Below are 18,648 nucleotides of genomic sequence, written 5' to 3'. Positions count from 1 at the left end.
GATGTTTGTAATTGTCCATCAAATTGCCTCATCCACTGTGTGTGGATCATAAATCGAGCCGACCTGGCTGACGTTTTGACAGCTGTCAAGTGTCATCGTTATGGAAAGTGATGGAAGATAATCAAGGTTACTTTCCATGACAAGAGGACACGACACCCACGGTATCCTTCCTGTTTGCAAACCTGCCTTTCTGTCTTAAAATGTAACAGATAAAGGCACAAATGTGGGTTAATCACACGCTGACAAGTCGACTTTAATTGAGGACGATGCCTTCCCAACCCCGAAAGCAGACGGTGAGTCGGATGCTACGATATTGAGATATGACCTCCGGTTAGAAAACGGCAGCTCTGTGTAAATCATCATAATACTGTTACAGCTTATGGTTCAGTCGCAAAAACTGCTGAGTTTCTTTCCGTGGGTAATACAATTTTTAATGATACATGAAGGAGATAATAATGCACTCTGTCAGCAATTTAATAAGTGCATTGCACGTACTGCTTTAATTAAAAAACATGCAACAGAGGAGGTAAACAGCACAGCAACACAGGCTATAAGCACTGAGACTGCTTATAGAATCAATTTTGTTTCAGGTCAAGATCACTTGCTCAGGATCTTATTCAGCAGGAAGCACTTGTTGGATGATTACATGGATTCATAATCATATTAATTACAGAATTACAGAATGGAGCAGGACATGTTGTCCAATTTACATCTATCTATCTGTGTTTTTCCCACTTAGGGCTCTTTGTTTTATTGATATAGGTGAAAAATGAAATTCAAAGAAATTTTAATCCCTATGATGCAGTTTTGCACGGCAATGCTCAAAATGTATGTAAAAGTTTCAATCTGTGTTTAATAATAATTTAGTTATTGTTAATGGGTTAGTATTATGTAGAAGTAATACATAGAAGAGAACATCGTAAACAGACAAGATACAAAATATCAAAATGATCATAATTCAGAGGGAAATACTCTCTCTCCTGTCGGTGTCACGACACGTCGGCATAAATACAAACATTCATGAACGTCCTGGAGTGCAGCCCCCTGTCTGGCAGATGGTAACTGTCAAAATATTCCACCAAGAACAGGTGATATTAATTAGACACCAAGTTTAAGTAGCCAGTTGTGTCGTTAGTACTGCAGTGGTTCTCAAAAACTTTCTCATGTCACGAACCCCTAAACTGACACAAATTAGACCACGGGCCTAGATTTTGTCCCAGGGTCCGACATCTGATAAGATTTTTGCTGTGTAAGTGCATGAAATTTGACCAAAATAGTCATACATTCTGTCATTGTGTTACTTATGCATTGAATTATAGTGAAAATAAATTATTGTAAATTATAAATTTGGTGGGGACCCCCTGGAACCCCCCAAGGACCCCTGGGGGTCCCCGAATCCCACTTTGAAGAAACCACTGCTGTACTGTACTGACGCCAAAGTAAAACGATCAGGCACTTAATAAGACTTGGACTATTTTATAGGCCTATGAGTTCACGTCTCCACAACCCAACTATTTTTTTAGGTCCAATCTCATCTATTACATGAAATACGCAGGTACACATCTCGACTGGTGAGACTGAAATAAACGCCATTGACCCATTTCCATATGAGCAAAATGATGTACAACCTGCGTGCCGACCCGTCAGGTCTATCCATAGTAAAAAAGTATGTAAGTGTCTGCTAAATATAAAGCACAAGTGTATATTTGAGCTGTATTATGAAGAAGGGTTTTCAACAGTCTCTTCAGCTGGATCGGTCAGAATCCAGAAGGAAGAGGGGGATTCAAAGAGCTAAAAAAGAGAAGAAGAGGCAGCTACACCTACACGTTTTCCAGTTGAAGAGTCCTTCAGAAAGTGCTCATGGCCAGGGAAGTGAAACAACATGACTGTATGTCTCTATTTTTACTTCCCCAAAAATTGTGAGGAAGGTGTGAACTTCTTTTTTCGATGATGATCTTGATCCGGTACGTGCAAATTTACATTCAGTTGTGTCCTCCATGGTACACGGCTTAAGGCGAGATCAATTCTTTTCAAAGTAAAATCTTTGCAAACTATTCCAACGCAGAGATTGTCACATTTAAAACACCAAAATAAAACATTTGGCCATTCCAACGTACTGTACATAATAAAAAAATATTTCAACCTTCATAGAACAACCGTCTACAACACCGTATACAGAAGATAAAATAATATCACTGTCAAAGTTCCAACGTGCTGAATCTAAATTGTCAGCGTCTTGGGCTCCGATCTCAGTTTGTGTTGCAGGGCGTCTTATCGGGCCCTTGCATGTCACGGGCCAACAGAGGCAAAGAGTCTGTCCTCCTATTGTCCTCCAAGAGTCTGTCCTCCTATTGTCCTCCAAGAGTCTGTCCTATTGTCCTCCAAGGGTCTGTCCTCCTATTGTCCTCCAAGCAGCACGCCCCTAAAGCTCCCAAATAACCCAGTCCACTGCCAGTCTTTTCATCAGTAGCTGGGCTCATCCATGTCGTCATCGCTCCAGTCTGGGGTGCGTCGGTCCCAAAGTATCGATCCCCAAAGTTTCCCTACAAGGTAAACAAACAGCAGACAAGCCCATTAATTGAAAGTAGCACGTTTTATGCGTATAGCCTATGTTTGATGTCTTATGCTTATAGCCTATGTTTTAAGTTTTACACTCATATTGATGTTGAAAGGTGAAGTATCACAATGTGTCCTGTACCTGTATCTGTACATGTTGTGTTTTTACATATACTTTTCTAACTACAGTTTGCAGCCAGCCAATAACATCCTCCACAGGGAATACAGCTGAAAATCAGCCCATTGGCTAACACTGGCACATTTACCCAGGGGTCAGTTAAAGTGCATTGTCTCTGTTTAAAAATAAATATATGAAATGAAATGAAAGTAATTATCTATTTTACATGTTTTCTTGATGTGTATGAATGATTGCATATGGTGGTGCCTTGCTGTCTGTGAACCCGCTGCCCTGAATTGCACCTTGAGGGATGAAGATGAGTAGATTGATTGATTGATTAATTGATTATTCCACATGTCATGGAGATAAAACATGTGACCCCCCTCTTTTTTCTTCTTTTTTATATGACCCCCCCTCCTTTCCTTTCCCAGCAGCAACATGACTCACCTATGCCGGGGATGATGTGGAAGAGGTCGTTGACCTTCTTGTCGACAGCGGTGGTGATGATCTTGACCTGCGGGAAAGCGTAGGCCACTGAATGGACTCCCATCTCTGCCATCAGCAGAGACACCAGCAAGATCTTATCCTCCTGGACCTCATGGTCCTGAAAACAAACACATGCCCGTCAATACACATGTGCAATACTTTTCATTTCTTTTATTTTTTATCAAAAAGAAATCCCCAAATCCCCCCCCCCCCCCCCCCCCCCCCCCACCCACACATGCTCCCGCCGATACATGTGCAGTGGCCAGCCGCTTCATTTCACCTGACAGCGAGGGTTTTCACTGGCAGGATGTAGCGCGTGGGAGGATCACACTGATTCCCCCCAGTTCCCCTCCCCCAGAACAGTCACCCCTACCGAACAGAGGAGACACTGACCAGGGACACATAGCCTTAATCCGGCTTCCCATCTGCAGACATGGCCAAATGTCCCTGTATGGACGCCCGACCAAGCCGGAGGTAACACGGGGGCTCGAACCTGTGAGCCGCGTGTCGGTAGGCAGGGAATCTACCACTGCACTACCACCAGGATGCCCCAATACATATCTAATACTTTTTTTTTTTTTTTTATATTTATTTATTAGAGACCAGCAATATCAGCATACATATTTTAATACTTTTGATTTCTTGTGAACAATTCACTTCAACTTCTGGATTAGAAAAAAAACAACACACACAACAAGGCACACCCACCAGCAGGACTCTCACAGCCATCATGGCAGCAGCTCCAGTGGACACGGTGCAGTCCATCAGGATCACATGATCTTCACGGTCGATGTCCTTCGGCAGACGCAGGTAGTGAAGCTGGCCATCGGTGAGGAGGTGGCGGCCCCAAGAGGACAGACGGGATGTGGGTTACTACCAAAAAAGTGACATAGTGACCCCTCACCCCCCAGCTACATCCTGGATCTATTTCTGCCCTTCTGCACAAAAATCATCTTCACTGACCTCCTTTTTTTCTTCTTCCTTTTTTCTATTTTTACCTCGATGGACAACTGATTTTATATTTGGCACGAAGGAAATGTATTAAAGCCCAGGGACAATACCAAACTACATGCAGTGTGAAATATGAATTCTGTCGATTGAACGTGTCTCAGAATGTCATTATTAAGTTGCTCACTGATCCTGGGCTAAGCACTGTGAGATACCAGTCACATATGTGGAAATTCTGCTACGATTCACTTTTATGATGATGTTTTTTTTTTTTTTTTTTTTGGTGTGCTCTTATGTGCCTCATGTCCTTTTTTAATTGTGTATGTGCCATCTATGGACTAAGGCCATGTTCAGACTAGGAGGCCAAATCTGATTTGTGAACTTTAGTGACCTATTAATGACTTTATCCAGATTGGTTTTATGAGTCTGGACGCTCCAAGTCTGATTTGTGTCACTTGTCCCAAACCATATATGGAGGTCGTTTCCAATCTGCTTCAAATGTGCTTTTGACTGATGTGACTTCAGTGTGGACGTGCAGATCCACCAAATCTGATTTGAACGTCACTCGCAACTCGTCATCAAATGCTCCTGCGCAGGAAAACCACATCACCAACGTACATATTTACTGACGCCCACGTCGTTACCATAGCAACGCATGCAGATAGGCTGTTTAGGTCTGGACATACAGAGGCCATTTACACCTGGCGTTAACATGCGTTTTCTGTGATCAGATTGCAATCAGATTGTGCTTGACCACATTAACCTGATTCCATTTACACCTGGCGTTAACATGCGTTTTCTGCCATCAGATTGCAATCTGATGGCAGAAATGGTTGTCCTCTAAATCCGCATACAGTTGCTGTATCCAGATTGAGAGGACACATTGCATTTACACTTGTGTTCAATGTGTACACAATGCATCCCTGACCACCTCCTGAGGTGGTTTGGCTGATCAGATTGCAATCCTTCTTCAATGCGTTTTGCATTTCAAGTGATAAAACACAATCTGATTGCAATCTGATCACAGAAAACGCATGTTAGCGCCAGGTGTAAATGGCCTCATAGATCCGACTTGAAAATCAGATTTGTGGCAGTGCGGACACACAAATCAGATTTGGGAAACCAATCGAGATAATGATGATTAATGACTTTATCAGCAAATCAGATTTGCCTGTGTCTGTCAAGAAAGGTTTGATTGATTGATTGATTAATAAGGCATTGTGAAATATTAATAAATATTAATAAAGAATTGACAACAATATTTCTCTATTCCTCAAATGTTCTCAGTGTTAACGTTTTGGGGATGATGAAGGTTTATGTTAGGCAGTGATGCTATATTGCTTTACACAGTCCAACATACGAGCCTGCAGCTACAGCTTTTGAGGCCTAGACGACAACCTCCACACTGGGTACCTCTGGCTCTCCCGTGTCCTGGTTGGTCTGGATGAGGATCTTGCCGATGCGCACGTCTTTGCACACCGCCCGCAGCGCCGGCTCCATGGTCTCCCCTGCCCGCAGGATGGACACACCTGTGATCTATGGAAAAGAGAGAGAGAAACAAGCAAAGAAAGCAAAGGTTGATTGCATCCGTTTGACGTCCGAGTAGAGACAAAACTCATCTGAACACTCTTTAGGGGACATTCACACCAAAAGCATTTTTTTCAGTCCGAACGCTATGAAAATCATGTTGAGAGCGCTTCCATTGTGCACAAAACACAGCGCACGGAGCGTTTTTTTTTTGCGCTCCGTTTGTTTTCCCCTGCAGTCGCGTGCAGTACAGATCAGAACACAACGACCACACAGACGGTAGCCAGCTGGTTTTGTCTGTTTGATGTTGTTCACTGTCAACATGAAAGCCAGATTATTGCCAATTCTGGCAGCAGTGGAGGTTGAAAATCCCTCGGGAGGAGAAAAGGTAGGAGGAGAGGAAAAGACGAGCAGGGTGCTTTTCCTCTAATGTTCAACTTTTTTCAGCTTTAAAACGCCCACAGCGCTCCTCCAAAAACAACAGACGTCACCAGCGCTGAAACGCCAGGTGCGTTCATTAAAAGAGGAGCACGTCTAGCGCGTCCTTACATAGAGAATGAATTGCAGAAAGACGCTGGCAGCTCCAAATACGCTTTTGGGTCTGAATGTCCCCTTAGAATAAAAAAATACATCAAAAGCAGTCATGGAGATAGCAGCAGGACGTATAGTTCACGCACCCTCTTCCCGTGGAAAGTCCGGCCTTCATAATCTTCTCCCTGGGGCGTCTGGACTACGTGGACCTGTGCAGACAGAAGATTCAACATCATTGTAGGGACTGCAGGTACTACATGGACCTGATCACAGGATGCTGTATTGTGCAGACGTCACCAAAAGAGTTTGCGTGACCAGCTAGAAGCTGGATTACAAAATGTCAGTGAGATAAAGCAGAGGGAGTGTCACTATCACTCTCTGTTTCATGGTGTGTGTGTGTGTGTGTGTGTGTGTGTGTGTGTGTGTGTGTGTGTGTGTGTGTGTATGTGTGTGTGTGTGTGTGTGTGTGTGTGTGTGTGTGTGTGTGTGTGTGTGTGTGTGTGTGTGTGTGTGTGTGTGTGTGTGTGTGTGTGTGTGCGTGTGAGATGATACTTGCATCTTAGGGTTAAGGTACGGAAACTTTCCACTGAGGTAAATTGATCAGTTTCCATGCCGGCGCCATTCTTTACCTGTTTGTCTCACGCTATCTCTCTTTCCACCAGCCGTTATCTTTCACTACCCTGTCTCCATTCGATGACACGTCTGCGTCCGTCTTCCCGTCAATTCTCCCACGCTTCCGTGCTCTTACCAACCGTCTCCATCTCCCTACCTAACTATTCAGCGTGTTCATGCAGTGGTTGTGAATGAATGAACGGTGAGCGGTGAGTGTGTGTGTGGCGCACCTGTGAGGGGAGGAAGGAGAGCGCTCGCTCAATCAGCAGGCGCATCAACCGCTTGGAGTAGAAGATGAACTCGTCGCGGCTGGTTTCCTTGTTTCTAAACGGGCAGATTAGGAAAAGAGAGATTCAAACTGACCGCTCGTGTGCTTTTAGGGAAATACAGTAGAGCGCCTAAGTCACGCCCTCTTTCGGGTTCTCCATTGACGTATATTTGACTCAGGGGGGAAAGAAATCATTAAAAAAAAATCTGCTTTTTTGTTTTGTTTTGGTCCGAGTCAAATGTGTGATGGTCACTCGTGATTCATCTCGTAGCTGACTCGCTTGGTTAGTCCAAGTCAAACTCTTTCTATAAGGCTTTTAGGAAACGCCAATGGGGAAATGAATGGGGAATTCACTTCCTGGGGTCCCATGCGGACCCGGGAGGGGGCGGGACTTTGGCTCTCTATTATAGTTCAAACAATTCAGGTTTGTCAGCCTTTTGACAGGAGAGCGTGATGATGAGGCCTACCTGATGATGGTGTGCATGCCCTTCACCTGGGGCGTGCTCTCCAGCACACTGAGGGTCTGCGGGAGGGGCTGCGCCTGGTGGGCCGAGGCCAGGGCCGCCCTGTAACCACGGCAACAAGGGGGAGGGTGGGTGGGTGGTTGGTCGGTTGGAGAGGGTGGGTGAGAGAGGAGAGGAGAGGAGAGGAGAGGAGGGGAGAGGAGGGGAGAGGAGAGGAGAGGAGAGGAGAGGAGAGGAGGAGAGGAGAGGAGGGGAGGGGAGAGGAGAGGAGAGGAGGGGAGAGGAGAGGAGAGGAGAGGAGAGGAGAGAAGAGGAGAGGAGGGGAGAGGAGGAGAGGAGAGGAGAGGAGAGGAGGGGAGGGGAGAGGAGAGGAGGGGAGAGGAGAGGAGAGGAGAGGAGGGGAGAGGAGAGGAGAGGAGAGGAGAGGAGAGGAGAGGAGAGGAGAGGAGGAGAGAGGAGAGGAGAGGAGGGGCGAGGAGAGGAGAGGAGAGGAGAGGAGAGGAGGGGAGAGGAGAGGAGAGGAGAGGAGAGGAGAGGAGAGGAGAGGAGAGGAGGGGAGAGGAGAGGAGAGGAGGGGCGAGGAGAGGAGAGGAGAGGAGAGGAGGGGAGAGGAGAGGAGAGGAGAGGAGAGGAGAGGAGAGGAGAGGAGAGGAGAGGAGAGGAGAGGAGGGAAAAAAAGGGAGGACACAAACACATTGCAATACACATAAACACGTGTGTGATTTACACTCTTCTGCACACACGCAAAACAGCATGTGCACAGATACACACACAAGCGTGCACGCACACACACACACACACACACACACACACACACACACACACACACACACACACAAAATAAATGCACATACATACATACAATAAACACACACATGTACATGTAAACACCCACACAGACACCTAAATAGAAATACACGTTGCATGCAAAAACCCAATTGAAAGCATAGTGACCATGGTAACGTGTGTTACCATTGTGATTGTGATTACTTTGGAAGAGGCGGACACACAAAAGGGAAAAGCACACAGGTGTCAGTCAGTGTTTAGCATTTCTGTGGAACATTACAACAGCTGAGACCGTGCTTATGGAAAAGTCACTACATCACTCCTAGGCCAGTGATTCCCAAACTGTGTGGGCCGTGGAGGTACTGCAGGTGGACCGCGAGTGGTCTGCCAACACTCCCGATTTTCACGGGTAATCAAATGGCTGTAGCAGGGTCCTTTCTAAAGCTACAGTGGAGATCCTGTTATCAGAAGAAACTAGAAGACCTACTTTAAGGCATCCATTGGTACCAAGCATAATTATGCTAGCTTGTCGAGAAGGGGGCTAAATAACGCTCCAAACACAGGTTAAATTTGGGCGAGGGAAAACTATTTCAAAGGGGTTCCTTGACCTCTCAGCTCAATTTATCTGATTGAAAGTTGGTCCAATGGATAACCACAAGTCTCCCCTTTACAGATAAGGTAGCATTTTTCAGAGCTTAGCATTAATAGCTTGTGGATTGATTTCTTCTGTTGTTGCTCATCACATTTTGTCTCAACAAATGTGTTATGCATGCAAATTGTGAGTTAGGGGGGAGAAAATGTTGGCAATGTGCTTTTGGGTATTTTGCCAAAATGTTTTTGTATGTGGATCGATTATTAATTTCCCTTAAGTTCACATGCTCTGTTAATGACAAAAAAAACATAATGTAAAAAACATAATAGGGAAATACATCATCTTAGTCTGGTGTGTTGGTCAGAGTTGTGATTAAAGGGTTGTGTGGGCCCTGGAAGATATTCAGATTTTAAAGTGGGCCGCGGCCTCCTTAAGTTTGGGAACCCCAGTTCTAGGCAATTCCTTAGAATAAAATAAAATTTAAAATCAAATCAAATTGACAGATTTGAAATGAGGCAAAGATTTCACTGTGTAATTGAGCTTTTCCGTGAGTAGGTCTCCATGAGTTGTAAGCATTCCGCAGGATTCCACTCGAGAGACATTAGGGTCGGGTATGTTCGTTAGCCTACATCTAGCCTGGGTGCTAAGAGGAAGAAGCACACTGGTGCAAAAAAACGCTCAGTGATCCAGTCGCAGTTGACTGACATCACTTTGGTGAGTCAAACATCTATATCCACGCTGTCACTGAGAGAGATATTAGCCAGATGCAGAGAAAAGAGAAATCATAGCAAATCTGCTCACATATCCCAGCGAAGTTTCCTCTATGGGGAGAAGAGGTTTTCCACAAAACAACAACGACGACAACAACGATAACGACGACGATCACAACAGAGACACAGAAAGACAAAGAACAACAGATAACAGGAGGAAAAATGAGAACAGAGACACAACATGAGCTGGGTGAAGGGATGCAGCGATCATCAGAACACAGTGGAAAGTGTGACAGCTGGGACTTGATACAACAAGACACTCAGCATCGATTTAAAACTGACATTTTAAAGTCCAATAATGGGTTTATCACCCAGAGGTATGGTGACATTATGAAGTGTTTGTACGTGACGGGAGATCTTTACAGATCCTGGGGCGCCAAAGATAAAACAACTTGGTTTGGGCCAGAAATACACGGCAGTATGTGTGTGTGCAACCAATAATGTGTGTATTTGTATGTGTACTGTAATGTGTGTATTTGTGTGTGCACTGTAATGGGTGTGTGTGTGTGTGCGTGGGAGGTGCAACAAGCTGGTGTGTGGCTGTCACTCTTTCACAGTGTAGTAGTGAGTAGAACAGTAAAGAGGTTGGCGTTTCAGCTCACGGGCCCCAGTAACATCCTGTGTCTAAAGACAGACATCGAGCTCACTTCCTTTTGCTCTCTGCCTCACAGCGACTGTGGCCGACGCACTCGATGGAAAAACTCAAGCGCTTTGTAGTTTGTAGTTATTGGAAACTTTCTCTGTGGCTGAGGTACGGAATAGTCAACAATAGCTGTAGCAAGAGCTTCCTCTCTCTCTCTCTCTCGTGTTCTCTTGTAGTGTCTCTCTCTCTCTTATTTTTTTTTTGGGTAGGGGGGGCTGAACAGAGGGGTCAGTGACTCGCCTCATTGGTGCATTTTGTTTTTTAGACACAGAAGGCAGGAAGCGTGTGAGTTGTCATTAAAAAAGGCAGAGAGACGGAAAACCAACATCTTCACATCAAACGCTGGCTGCCCCCAGACGGCTGCAGATGTTTACATGTCAGTGCGAGGCACTAATTTAGACAGATAATGTGCGAGAAATAATAAGAATGACTTCATGCCGGCGTGGACCAGGTCTTTGCCTTTTTGACATTTCGGCACAGACTCTCACACCGTTACGCGGAGAGTCACTACTAATTAGCCATGTTCGGTGTACACAGAGAGAGAGCGCCCCCTGGTGTTCGTCCCCCGGGCAGCCAGCAGATTAGATTGGGTCGAGGTTGGTTTTGCCGTCCCCGTCCTCCCTCCCTCCCAGTAGGGGGGGTTCGGAGCGGTTGGGGCGAGCGGGCAGATGGTGCGGGGAGAATGACAGAGAGGATAAAGGCCACTCTACCTGACGCTGAGCTCGCGCTGTGAGCCATGGAGGGATTGGGGGAGGGAGGGAGGGAGGGGGAGAAGGGGGAGGAGAGTGAGAGAGCAGTCCATGAGCAGTGTGTATGTATGGGGGAGGGGGGTGGGGGTGCGGTGGGGGAGGGTGGCAGAGCAAACTGCAGACACCCCCCACTGGCAAAAATGTGCCTTTGATGACAATTAGTGCATGTCACACAACAGATCCACAGTTAAAATACACCACACTTTGTTTCAGTATTGATAGGCTAAAAACAGCTTCACATCACCTGTGCCATGAACAGTAAGCAAACAGTCAGATCAGTGGTTCTCAAAGTGGGGTCCGGGGACCCCCAAGGGTCTTTGAGGGGGTTCCCAGAAAAAAGGGGGATAATTTATTTTCACTATAATGCCATCCATAAGTAACACGATGACAGAATGTATGATTATTTTGGTCATGGGTTTCATACACTTTGTAATAAAACATCTAAAAGAAAAAATTGTATCAGATGAGGGACCCTGGGACAACATTAGGGGTGCACCGATCGATCGGCAAGCAATCTGTATCGGACGATTTTGACCTCAAATATGCGATCGGCTGATTGCCGATATTTCGGCTGATTGCCGATATTTTTTTATATTATTATTATTATTATTTTTATTTTTTATTATTATTTTTTTTAATAAAAAAAAGCCCTATCACTAATCAGGCTTTCCAACGATATAAAATACAATGCCAATTGGTATTATTAAAGGGGAGAAATAATCGACGAAATAACATTTCCAAACTTTTTTTGAGGAGTTTATATATCGTGATCGGTGATTGATCGGTAATCGGTCGATGATCGGTTCGGCAGATATTTCCCATAGGCGATCGGCAATCGGTGATCGGTGGCAAGAAAACGTGATCGGTGCACCCCTAGACAACATCTTATCAGATGGGGGTCCATGGTCTAATTTGTGTCAGTTTAGGGGTGCATGAGGTGAAACAGTTTGAGAACCACTGACATCAATTACTAGGATTTATATTAGGGCTGCACAGTTAAAGGCAGATCAGCATCATGTACCATGTGTTTATGCTTCCACAAATCATACTCATGCAATTCACTCAAGTGTTACATTTCCCCACTCCTCCCAGTGTGACGTATGAAGCGCTTCCATTACGTGTGACCAATCACAGCCTCTGGATGGCGACGTGCACGCATGTGATCCAAACCAGGGTCAAGATGGAGAAGCAGAGGAACCTAACGCACACCGTCTTTGGAAAAATGCAGCAATAAGCAAAGTGGATCAAATTGGAACGGCCCAATGTCAGAAAGGAAAGTCCTTATCCCGAGTCTGAACACGCTGTTTTAGTTTCTAAAAGTTGACCATCGTCTGTCATTTGAAAATACTTTGGCTTTAAACTACGTGACAACAAACAAGTACAAAGTATGTGCAAAGTTTTGCCTTAGGACTGTTAAAGTAGTAATTATTTATTAATAGAATTTTGATCAACAAAAATTACATTATTTTGATCATTTTTATCAAAATAAGAGTAAGACAGTAAGAGTAGCTGCAGCTAATTTGAGAAATACTAGCAAATATAGCAAATATAGCAAATATAGCCTATGTTAGATGCAATGAAATAATGTTGTTTCCCGAAACTGAGACAGATCATTGTTACTATAATAATCATGATCACATTATTTAGAAGAATAACTGGGATTGTCAAATTGCCCGTTAGCCGTGCAGCTCTATATTCTATTAACTGAACTTTTCCCATTCAATCATCTCACTGAAGGAGCCCAGAGTGCTCCTGCACATTCACCCTCCCCTCCCATCTCATTTCAGCTTTCATATTGAGTAGTGCCTTTTCTATCCACTAGAGGGGGTATTGGAGCTTGTAATTCCTGACAACACTGACATAGATGTATGCTGTGCTGAGTCACACAGCCGACACATGAGTTTCCCTGATAACACTAGGAAGGAAGCTTGAATGGCCCTAGTGTTGAGTGTGTGAGTGTGTGTGTGTGTGTGTGTGTGTGTGTGTGTGTATGTGTGTGTGTGTGTGCGTGCGTGCGTGCGTGTGTATGAGTGTGCGTATGAGTGTGTGTGTGTGTGTGTGTGTGTGTGTGTGTGTGTGTGTGTGTGTGTGTGTGTGCGTGCGTGCGTGCGTGTGCGTATGAGTGTGTGTGTGTGTGTGTGTGTGTGTGTGTGTGTGTGTGAAAGGACCTGTGGAAGGGGCGCACCCTCACCTCCTCCAGCTGGCTGTGAACATGCTGCACGATCAGATCGATGGCCACCATGTTGCCGCCACCTGACAGGAAGACAAACAGGACCACAGAGTGACACTGGATGGTCACTCAAGACGAGTGATGTTGTTGAAAGCAAATTACATTTCCTCAAATGGCCACTTGAGGCAGGCTCCAAAAGGTATAAGTAAGTCTTAAGTAAACAACATGGCCTCACCGCGTGGCACCACGATGTCCGCCAGCCGCATGGTGGGCTCGATGTACTGCTCGAAGGCGGGCTTGACAAACTTGTTGTACTGTTTGATGACGCCCTCGATGTCTCGGCCCCTCTCTGTGATGTCCCGCCTCAGCCGCCGCACCAGCCGGATGTCCGAGTCCGTGTCCACAAAGATCTTCATGTCCAGCAACTGACAGGAGAACATGACACAGAGAGAAAAACATCTGTATCTGACCTTAACCTGAACTTTATAATACACATTTGCGCAGAGGAAAATGCGGAATATTTTATATTTGGCTTTACGCTAGTTTAGGTCAAACTGCAGTGGCAGATCATTTTGTTTTTCGCTTGTGTCATGTGTGTCAACCCTCCCAATCTCATGTTTCTGTGACTTGCAGGAGCGTGGCGGTTGGGCTCCTCATTAAGGCTGATTGAGTGGTGGGTGGGCTCCTCATTAAGGCTGATTGAGTGGTGGGTGGGCTCCTCGTTAAGGCTGATTGAGTGCACGTTGGCCTGGTGTACTAATTGGGCTTAAAGCCCCCCTCCAGTTAGTTTTTCCTACCTGAAAACGTACCTGTGTGCGTGTGCTGTATCAACACACGTCATCATTTGCACCACAAAGAACTTAAATTGATAAGAACCAAAGGTTTGTTCCACGCATGATTCCACTGCAGCATAATGACTGCAGCACTGTTCTTCTCTGTGTGTCTGCTCTCTCTTTGCTCAACTCTTTGTCTGCGGCCAGAGCGGAAATACCCGAAACAGTCTTCCCGCATCTCCGTAAAAACGTTACTTTAGAAGCCACAATATTGTTATATCAACAAACCGGCCAACAGATATCTATATTTATACAACAGGTAGTTCCGGCCGGGCAATTTGATTGGACAAGAGGGATCCTACCAGTGCCAATATTTCACGATAATGCACTGGTGCTTCACTGTGTGTAGATCACTCCGCTTCACAGCTGCCCTAATCAACAAAATGCTTCACAGCTGTAGAGTAGACAGTAGTAAAGTAGGCAGCCTGCAGTTAATTAGGCTGATTAGGCTACATTTTCAGCAAAGCAGAAAGCTGAGGGGACTATTTTTGTTGGCGGAGGAATAAATAGAGAAATTATATATTTTCTCAGCTTTTTGTCATTTTTTTAATCAGCTTTGTTTAATAGAACTGTTGTATAAAAGCAATATCACACTCGAGGTCGTGCTGTTGTTGTCTAATATCGGCACTGCTGTGATTATCTTTGGCACGAGGCCTGCGGCCTCGTGCCTACGACCGAATCACAGCAGTGCCGATATTAGCCAACAACCGCACTCCCTCTCGTGTGATATTGCTTACATCTAAAATACTCTGACAGCTGCTAGCAATTACCTAGCAGCTAGTGGGTGTAGTTTGGTCTAAAGTAAATAGTTCCTACATGAAACTGCACACAACAAGGTTTGTGGATTATCTTGAATAACCAGGTCATGATTTCTGGAAAGAGACATTGAGTTTTTCAAATGTATATTTTTGTTACTTTGAGCACCACAAGCCCAGTGCCATCCAGTTCCATTTTATTGGAGAAAAAAACATCTCTACGGCCAATATCTCCAAAACTCAGGCAACTAACACAAAACGATATAGATAGATAAATAGCACTACAGGTGAGAGGAAAAATATGTATAGTCTAGTTTTTTAGTTAATAAATTATTGTTCAAACTTCTACTTTGGTGTGTGACTCCCTTCATTGTTCCCACCTAGAGCAGGGTTGTAACATAGAGGCTTGTAACAAAGAAAATTAAATGTATCATTTTGTAAAGTTGTTTTACTTCGTTTCGAACTCAAGCTCTCACTAGTGCCTACTTCGCTGCGTACGCAGCATTATGGAAGACTGTCATTTTTGCTCCAAAAATTACTTTTACATTAAAACCTGACCACGCCCCTTTAGGTGACGTGGTGCCCCCCTGGGCTGACTGGGCCTCCCACCTCGCCCCCGTGACTACGTCACGGCCAGTCACCCCAGGGGCCGCCACTCTTCGCTTCTTCCAGCCAGCAGGAGGACGTCGTTTTCTTAAGCTCCACGGTTAGCTCGAAAGTCAGCGCTCTTCAGAGTTTGGACAAATAGACTCGCTCCGGTTAATTTGCCCGCCTTCGAGAGGTTCGCGTGGATGAGATAAATCAGGATTCGGGGACCCGTTCCTGTTCTCTTCACCAGCGGCATCGGATCAAGTCATCCAAGCTAAGAGTATCTTCTTGCTAACTGTTGTTTTATAATACTGCCGCTGCGCAGTGCTGTATCACTGTCGCCGTACAGTGTATGTTTTGACGTTTCCCCGGCTGGGTTAACGTTTGTTTGGCTCGAGCGCAAGACTCTGGTCTGCACTCATAACTTTTAGCTAGGTTGCACACGTGCAGAATAGCTTGTACCGTCAAGCAACTAGAACAACAGGCTATTTAGCACAGTTGTCACAGTTAGCTAGCTTGCATCCGTGCTTGTACTACTGTTGCTAGGTACTGTAGGCGCCAGCTACTAGCTTAGCGCGCGCACGTTTCTCCGGCTGGAGTAACGTTAAATAGATAGCTAGCTAGTCGTCTCGTGCAGCTAGCAGCTAGCTTAGCACTCCAGCATCTTTACCGTTGCAAGCGACTGTAAACAGTCAGCTTACACGTTAACTCCCGCTAATTCTTGTACAGTCGGCGGATCTTGTTAGCGGGTTAGCTCCGCTCTCTCGCACAATGAACCGGGCGGCTGACATGAGACAGAGGGAGACAACCAAGAGCTGTGTTAGCTGTGAGGCTACTTTGGCGATCCAGGACCGCCACAGCCAGTGTGTGTTTTGCCTCGGGCACAACCATGCTAGTGACGCCCTGTTGAAGCCAGACTTCTGCCGGGCATGCGAGGGCTTTACCCTGGCCGTTTTACGGGAGAGAGCTATGCGCTTTGTCCAGGTGGGCCCGCGGCTTAGCCACGCACCTCCCGAGGGAGGCGCGTGCGGTGGGTCTGACCGCTCGGAGGAAGAGGAGTTGCCTGAAGAGCAGGGCTCCCCGGTCCTACCCGAACGGCAGAGTTTGAACTGGGGGGACGAGCCCATCGACCCTGTGATAGAACAGGGGGGGTTTTTCCCCTATGACCCCATCATTCCCCACCAGAACGCCCCCCAAGAGGAGTTGTCTGGCGGGGAGGATTGGGACCGCGCGACCGCGACCACCTCTCTGTTAGGGACCCGTTCGGAGGCTAGCCTCAACGAGCCCTATCAGAAGCAGTTTCTGGGGGTAATGTCTAGGGCTGCAGCCAAGCTTGGCATCGCTCGGGCCGAAACACCTCCGCCCCCCGAATCAGTGCTGCGGGGTTGCTACTACCAGCCGCTCCAGGCACCACAGGCACCTCGCCCGAAGCCCCGGCTGCCGGTCTGTATAGACGTGGTTCGCGCGGTGCAGTCAGGATGGGAAAGGCCTCAGGAGGCCAAGCCGCTCTGCGCGGGCATGGCTCCGTGGTCGGCCTTAGAGGGGGCGGATAAACTCGCGTTAACCGCGATGCCTCCTATCGAGGACATGGTGGCCAGACACCTGGCCCCTAACTCAGCGAGGCCTGCTTTGCCCTCTAAAGCGTGCCAACTTACAGCCAAGTTGGCCGAAAAGGCGTACTTGGCGGCGGGGCAGTCCGCCGCCATGACCAACAACCTGGCCATTCTGCAGGGCTACCAGGCGGTGCTCCTGCGGGACATGCAAGGTGACCCTGCCCCTGAGCTGTTTACAGAGCTCAGGATGGCCACGGATTACGCCATGCGTATGGTGGACTGCCTGGCGCAGAACAGTGGGAAGGTCATGGCCTTCTCTGTTCTCACCCACCGCCACCTGTGGCTAAATCTTACCCAGCTCCCTGAGCAGGATAAGAGGAGGCTGCTGGGGGCTAAGATCTCCCCGGGGGGCCTGTTCGGCTCCTCCGTGGAAGACTTGGCCCAGCGGTTGGAGACGACTAAGAGGGACTCGGCGGCGGTCCGCTCCTTCTTGCCCAAGCGGGCGAAGGGGGAGGACCGCCGGTTCCAGGTCCAAGCGCGCGCGCAGAGTCGTCCTCCGGGGCCTCCGCCGCCGCGGACCGCCCCGCGTCAGCGGCTACAAGTCTCACCGGCTAGAGCGCCCCCAGTGGATGCGCCCCACCCAGCCGCAGTGGGCCCATCATGGGTCCCACGGCAGACCAGGGTACGCGGCCCCCGCCCCCCAAAACGAGGAGGTGCGCGGGGAGCGGGTAACCAGTCCCGTACTTAGTCACCTCCCTGGGGAAGGGGGGGGGCTATGAGCCCACCGTCGTTGGAGCTCAGCGCTCAACTTCGGTCTGGGACTCAGCAGGGGGAAACCCAACCCAGCTCGCCAGGGCTTGGCTTCAGGGCCAGCCTTCGGCTTGTAGCTTTAGGGACAAGCCCACCGTCCTCGGTGCCCAGCGCCCGAGCCCGGTCGGGAGCTCTCCTTGGATCGCTTATCCGCCGTCAGGAGGCCCCCGGGACAAGCCCACCATCGATGGTGCCATGGGCCCATCGTTGGTCGGGAGCTCTCCTGGGGACCGCGCGAGCGGACGAGCCCGCATCCCGCGGTCAAAAGAGAGGCCTGCCTCCTTACGCCCCCCAGCCGGCGAAAGCCGCACGGCTGGGGGGTTTCGCCGGTTCAACACGCTCACAGGGCACGTCAGTAGGCGGAGCCCGCGTAAGAAACCGGCAGGGGGGCTTAGCCTCGTTGGTCCCGCCCCCCCCTTTTTCTTCCCCAACCAAAGCACCGGGTCCCCCGGTGCCCAACAATATACTAAACAGACCATCGTTGCCCGACAGGCTCGAGGCCTGGGAGCGTCTGTGTTCCCCGTCCCCGTGGCTGCGGCGCACCCTTCGGAAGGGTTACGCCATGCAGTTTGCCAGGGCCCCACCCAGGTTCGACGGGACCCACGATACGGTCGTGGAGGGGGAGTTTATAAACATACTCCACAAGGAGGTCATGTCGCTCCTCGCCAAGGGGGCGATCCGCTCGGTCCCCAAGGCAGAGGTGCGCTCGGGTTTCTACCACAGGTACTTCGTCGTGCCCAAAAAGGACGGCTCCATGCGTCCAATTCTGGACCTCCGGCGCCTCAACAAGACGCTGAGGAAGCTCCCGTTCCGAATGCTCTCTTTTCCCCACCTCTTCAACGCGTTGAGACAGGGGGATTTCTTTACTTCCGTGGACCTGAAAGATGCG

The 18,648-nt window shown here is 47.8% G+C and overlaps 1 protein-coding gene across 1 annotated transcript in view; it reads right to left on the bottom strand.

The window, feature by feature from the left end:
* Positions 1-433: 433 nt before the first annotated feature.
* Positions 434-18,648, bottom strand: part of uckl1b (uridine-cytidine kinase 1-like 1b) — a 41,613-nt gene continuing 23,398 nt past the window's right edge. The window contains 11 exon segments of the mRNA XM_083641648.1: positions 434-2,507; positions 2,510-2,543; positions 3,123-3,278; positions 3,869-3,979; positions 5,522-5,644; positions 6,313-6,375; positions 7,009-7,102; positions 7,514-7,612; positions 11,012-11,028; positions 13,242-13,303; positions 13,456-13,645. Coding sequence (XP_083497774.1) covers positions 2,464-2,507; positions 2,510-2,543; positions 3,123-3,278; positions 3,869-3,979; positions 5,522-5,644; positions 6,313-6,375; positions 7,009-7,102; positions 7,514-7,612; positions 11,012-11,028; positions 13,242-13,303; positions 13,456-13,645 — 993 coding nt within the window. The 3' untranslated portion in view covers positions 434-2,463.

This window comes from Poromitra crassiceps (assembly GCF_964638095.1).
Source record: "Poromitra crassiceps genome assembly, chromosome: 8".
In the NCBI taxonomy this organism is placed as follows: Eukaryota; Metazoa; Chordata; class Actinopteri; order Beryciformes; family Melamphaidae; genus Poromitra; species Poromitra crassiceps.
The sequence above is the reverse complement of the archived record's forward strand: the minus strand, read 5'-3'. Positions and strand labels throughout refer to the sequence as shown.